Raw genomic sequence first — 6,573 nt, 5'->3', positions numbered from 1 at the left:
AGTTTGTTGATTTTGAAATGTAATTATTAACATAACAATCATAAAAAATTTTATTTACACACGAAAATTACAGTTTTGGTCAATTTCCAATCGTATGTTTCGCATTTGGTTTTTTATTTCCATAAAATTGCTGAAAATATTTTTATTCGTACTTAACAGCACAACCATTTAAAGTGTAGCTTTCATATGATAATGAAATTTGCTAATAAATTAAAGGTGATTAATCATTTAATTATTTGTCAAAAATAGTGAGAATGAATAAAACATGTATATAATTAATTAATTAACTAATTAAATTATTAATTAAATAGATAAATATATATGTAAATAGGTATAGAAAAGTTTAAATAGAGAAACCAATGAACAGAATAGGTGAAAATGTTTATTTGGTAGGCACATCATCCACACGTTTCTTTCAAGACAGATCTTGATTAATTGATCGTCAACTGTAAACAATATTTACAACTGTAAAATGTATATGATATAATAATTATAATAATAATGATAACAAAAGTAGTAATAATAATTGATCAGAGCAAAACATTTTTGAACAATAATACAATAGTAATAATAACAATAATTATAACCATAAGAATACAAATAATAGCAACAATAGTAAAAAATAATAATAATAGTAGTAGTAGTTGTTGTTGTTGTAGTAGTAGTAGTTGTTGTTGTTGTTGTTGTTGTTGTTTTCACAGTAGTAATAGCAGTAGTAGTGGTGGCAGTAGTTGTAAAAATTGTTAACAAGAAAAAATAATCATTTGAGCAAAACGGATATTATTCTGCATGTTCAATGAGATTAATTGCTCAGACATGTTATACAGAATATATATGAATTATAAACCAATTTCTCCCATAAAGTAAGCGCCTTTTTTCTAACATTTGCAGAAATATTGAACGATTTGGTTGAGAGTCAACAGATTATTTTCCTATGTAACTATAAACAAGTTAATTGATTATATCATAGGAGGAATGTCTGCCTCAAAAATATCTTAAAATATCTTACCTTTTTGTTTTTTCTACGGAGTAACTGATATCGCTAACAATTGTAAGAAGTAAGATGTAAAAAGTAGCAACGTTTTTGTACACGCTATCATCGAAACAACGACACTGTAGAGATTGTTGCACGACAGCAACAACAATAATAACTACAACAACAATGGCCGATAAATGAACAACAAACCTATGAACGTACATATAGCCTGTGAACACGAACGAACTCCAAAAATGGCAGCCAACAGACAAGTGAAACAGGCAGACTGAAAACTTACGAATGTGCACTACCAAGCGAATGTTTTTAACACAAAATTGGTTTTGTCATTCAATCAAATATTATTTTTACTAGTTTTGTTTTTAAGAGCTGGAAAATTAACTACGTAGAGTAAATAAAATTAACAATTAACGGGCAATTCAAGGATGAATGAATGAAAAATTATTTGAATGAATAAATATCTTGTATTTTTTCAATGAATAAAAATATTTATTTTTTGGATTTGTAAAGTGTTGGATGCAAGTAAACTTCGACCAATCATCTTCATCCTTACTTTTAAATGTTCTCATTTCACGTTTAGTTTCCATACTCCTTCACTGATGCACGGAAAACAAAACATTTTCCAGGGTATGTAATGATATAAGGAATCAATTTCTCACCATTCAGTTACATTGCATAAACAATTAGATCAAATTCTACCGGGTTTATCAATTTTTTTTGATTCACTGATATTTTGTTTACAAAACGTGCTCTACTGTTTATAAGCATGCCTATGGAATACTGGATAAATGTTATTATTTCTATTTAATATTTATACTTTGCACTTGTTATGCTTATGCAAAGTAATTATATAAAGTGCGTGCAAAGTTACTCAATGCAAAGTGTATATAAGTTGTACATACATTTATTTTCGCCTTTAAACATTATTATATCTTTTAAATCGCATTTATGGTTGAGCCACTGAAAAACTGTTGAGTGTCTTAAATTAAAGTATATATATTAAATTATTATATTAAAGTATATACATAATATATATATATATATATATATATATATATATATATATGTATATATATATATATATATATATATACAAATCGTGAATCGTTCATCAAAAAAGTAGCATGGATAAATCAATAATTTTTGGTATATGTATATAATGTTTGTGTATTCAACAAAATGCATATTAATAACAGTGTTTGTTGTGTTATAAATTAGCAGGACATGGGGAAAAAATTAAATTTCCAGAAAGCTGCAGCTGTTGTTTACTGGTACTAAATGGTTTTCTGTGTTGTTTCATTTCTGTTCGGTTTTGTTTTTTTTTTAATTTTCAGTATTTGTCGGCTGTCCATGATGACCTCATTTTTTCCCTATAATATTTATTAATTCATCAAATAGATAAATAATTAATGTATAAATGAATTAATTCATTAACTCGTTAATTGGTTGATTAATTAATTAATTAATGACTATGCCACCATAAATTTCAATTCATGTTAGAGCCCATAAGTTAGGCTATTAATTCATTCATCAAGTGCCGAAGTTACTTTTATCATTTTTCAAATGAAGATGAATATCTGTTAAGTTAGCTTTTAAACTGTTGTAACGGTAGGCAACAATGGAAATACATACATACGTCACACACCCTGGTAATTTTTGAGTATTTTTGAAATTTTTTTATTCGAGTTTTTCATTTTTATTATCATTAAAAGTGTTGTTATTTGTTGTAATTTGCTTGTTTTTAAATGCTGACATATAATAAAATGTGTTTCTTTTGTATTTAGACTTGAATTTTAAAATAATAATATATTTAAATAATTTATTTAGAAAAACAAACATGAAATAAAGTTTTTTAGAGAAACCAAGCAAAATGACATTTGAAAAACGTATACATACACATAATATCCACTGCCTACGTTGCTATTCTGACTATTAATTACAGTATCGTGCTCTTGATAACATGGAATCGTAATAACCATCAGTACCAACGAGAGCAGTTTGGAAAAAAACAGACAGCACAACATACCGCATAAGCAAATACCAATTTGTCGGAAGGAGAATTTGAATTTAAATTTATGAATTCTGGCTGGTTTGTATATCATTAAATTCTTCTGTCAGTGACGGATTTAGAGGGGTCCAAGTTTTTTGGTCCTCTCATCTCGCCAGCGTTGTCTAGATCCGCCACTGAATGATGTCATTGAAAATTGCCTCATAAGGCCGTTGCTAACTTGCTTCTGCAATAAACATAACGAGTCGAATAGAGCCAAATAGCTTCATTAAATATAAATGGCTAAATTCGATCGATTAGAGCAATTGAAAGCACGCAAGCTCGCACGCACTCCATATGCTAATATGTAGATTGAATGAATATATTCTATTGTCTTTCTACACATGCAGTGTATAACACTAAAAATATATAACAGAGGATTTTTACATTCAAAGAATCGAAGGCCCACAATGAGCAATAATTTTTTATGACATAAATAGCAGAAATAATTTGTAAATTGTATGAGGTATTGTGTAAAACATTCGTTGTACCAAAGTATCATTAAAAACGTATCAGCTTTTTTTATTTTATGCCATTGCGTTTCTGAACAACATTCTGGACATTATATTCGACAAAATTTTGCACAATATTTTAAGGCTGCTAATCATAGATTTGTAAATATCAGGAGTTGAAATCAAGAAGAAACGAGTGACTTGTAACAGTAGCAATGATGAATGGCAAGTTAAATACGAAACAAGTTAGTTTTTTTTGAGTTGGTTGGTGTGTTGTTGGTGTTGTTAATTTTTTAATGTTTTGGTCCTGGCATGAGCATAACAAAACATAAAGGAAAACTTATATAGAGACATATAAGAACTTCATCAAAACCAAATTATTGCATTATCCACAAATAATCGCATTAAAAATATTTTTTAATTCACCAACAGCACGGAGGGAACTTCACAGTGGATATATTTGCATAATTATTACAGTTTATTGGTAACATTAACTTTTCTACTTGGAAAAGTGTAACAGCCAATAAAATCTTTTGTAACCAACTCATTAACAGTCATCTTTTTTAAAGGTGGCTTGCGACATTTTTTAACCTCTTAATCAAACATCTTGTCTCAGCAAATCTTCGACAAACGTACAACCTTGATCAGCCACGACAAACAAGAAGTTATTGCACATTTCAATCATTTCAATATTCTAGCTTAAACTCACTCATTTAATTAAATGCCAAACCAAACAAATGCATCTGAATGTCTACAACTTTGAAAAAAAAAACCTAAAGGCAATTGAAATCTGGTTGCTAGGTCAACAATTCTAAAAATTTAGATAACAATGTCAATGCAAACAAATAAAACTACTATTTTCAATAGTGACTGCATTGAATATTTATGAAAATACTAATTTAAATTTTCACGGCATGCAATACAGACGGAGGTCATTGAGATCCCATCCATCTACCAGCAGACAGCCAGCGTGGACACAGGCAGTGGTGGTGGTGGTGGTGCGACGGATCAGCATGTTGATAAGGACAAACAGTACATGAAGACATACAACCTGACCGAGCCACAAATCGCTCGTGAGGAGCTGATGATTTAATGTTTCAGTATCCTGCTATGTCCCATCACTTAACTTTGTTGTGGTTCATTGTATGTTCTATTAACCAAACATCATTACATGAAAATATTTTAAATGATGATTTGACTAACGGAAAGGTGAAAATAATAATGAAAGAGGATTTGTTTTTGGATATGAAAAAGTTAGTTATGTGAATGTTTAAGTAGTAGTAGTAGTAGTAGTAGTAATAGTAGTGGTAGTAGTAGTAGTAGGGGCAGTAGTAGTATTACTAGTAGTAATTTTGGATCTTCTCATCAAAAGTTGGAGTATAATTATTCAGATTGATGGTTCAACATTTTACTCTTACTGCTTTTTAATTGTTCTGTATTTGAATTCTTTAAATACGTCAGTTGCTCCAACTTCTGTCAAACTATTTTTTAAAATTTTTGTAGTTTTGCATTATTTGAAAATTTGATATCCGCTGGAGGGAAATAATTTTATCCATTTCCTCCGTCGGAACCACCACCGCAAACATCACCCATACTTCGGGAGTAGGACCCTACACCATCTCACACACACTACACACCAACAACGGCACATATCCACATCGTACACACCATGGCACGCTTTAGAAATACGGGAGGCCTTCAACGAGTACGACTTGATGGGTCTAGAGACCATACCGGCGCACGATTTCGGCGACGCGCTGAGACTCGCTGGCCAGGCGCCTTCTGAAAGTGAAGTGCAGGAGATGTTGAAGCTGGCTGTACTTGATGGTCAGATTTCATGCATAGTGTTATACAATTATGTGTTTATATGACCTTACGTGATGTTGCTTGTTGCAGCTTTAGGTATATAAATTAAATTAAAGAAGTTTTTGATTTTTTGCAAAAAGATTTTTGATAAATTATAAATATTGGCTTTCTAGGTAGCTGCTTACTTGATAAACGTGAATTATCTTTGGTGGGAGAATACGCACATACATCAAACACACACACACACACCAGACACACACACACACCACACACATAGACACACACAACACATACAGACACAGGCTGTTTAACATTTGACGAGTTCGTGAAAGCAGTAGGACAACGAGGGTGGATGGATGAGGTGGAGGTGGCCCAGGAACTTGAAGACGCCTTGAGGTCACTACAAACTTTCTGTTGCAAATATTTCTTTGAATTTCAAAAATGTTGAACATTTGTTAACGTTCTCCAGGTATTTTGACAAAGAAGGAAATGGCTGGCTGGACGCACAGGAAGTATTGATAGTTACCGCCTTCTAGCATTTTTCATTTAATGCTTGATTGCAATTTTTTAACAATTTAAAAAAGCAGTTTAAGCATGATAAGAGATATATTATAGCATGTAACAAATTGTTTGCTGAAACATTAGTTATAGAAATACCTAGAACACGTTGCTGAAAATTATTTAAATATTTTAAGCCACTTTTTTGATTTTTATGAATTGTTATGATTTATCATTAATAAATTATATAGCGCAAAATGTGTAACAACAATTTGCCAATATGGCAACCAGATGAGGAACATCTTGAAGACCCACGGAGAACCTCTTGATGACGATGACGTCACAGAGATGGTCAAACTGGTGGACATAAAAAATAATGGGCGGATGGATTGTAATGGTCAGTTTACGTTTTTATGTAAATTAACTCCGTGCAGATGGTGTAAATCTATTCATTTTCAATTAAATTCATTTTGTTTATAAAAGTTCAACGTAGGCATAAGTGGTTGAAGTCGCTGTTTTTGTAAAGTTGAATCTTATTCCGCAGAGTAATGTTTATCAAATTTTTCAGGTAGTCTATGACACTTGAAAAATTAAAATAAGAAGAAACAAAAAAAAGCTTCTCTTAGACATGCCAGTTGAGATACAAAGACAAAATTAATTCAAAAAGAGCAAATTTGTTTCGTTCAGCTCCCAGCTGAAGTCGTAATAAAATGGGACGATCAATCGTTATGTGCTGAAACGTTTTGATTTGGTTAGGCCAAAATTTTGGTATTGTA

General features: G+C 31.1%; 1 protein-coding gene across 1 annotated transcript; it reads left to right on the top strand.

Annotated features, from left to right (window-relative positions):
- Positions 1-5,175: 5,175 nt before the first annotated feature.
- HELRODRAFT_77767 (hypothetical protein) lies at positions 5,176-6,277 on the top strand (the record flags this gene model as incomplete). The annotated part of the gene is made up of 4 exons (XM_009018291.1): positions 5,176-5,320; positions 5,596-5,695; positions 5,769-5,811; positions 6,089-6,277. Coding segments are annotated over 4 exons (477 nt in total), but the record flags the coding sequence as incomplete, so codon positions are not given.
- Between the last annotated feature and the right edge of the window lie 296 nt (positions 6,278-6,573).

The sequence above is a fragment of the Helobdella robusta genome (assembly GCF_000326865.2).
Source record: "Helobdella robusta unplaced genomic scaffold HELROscaffold_21, whole genome shotgun sequence".
In the NCBI taxonomy this organism is placed as follows: domain Eukaryota; kingdom Metazoa; phylum Annelida; class Clitellata; order Rhynchobdellida; family Glossiphoniidae; genus Helobdella; species Helobdella robusta.
Note: the sequence above shows the minus strand (reverse complement) of the source record. Positions and strands in the feature narration are given on the sequence as shown.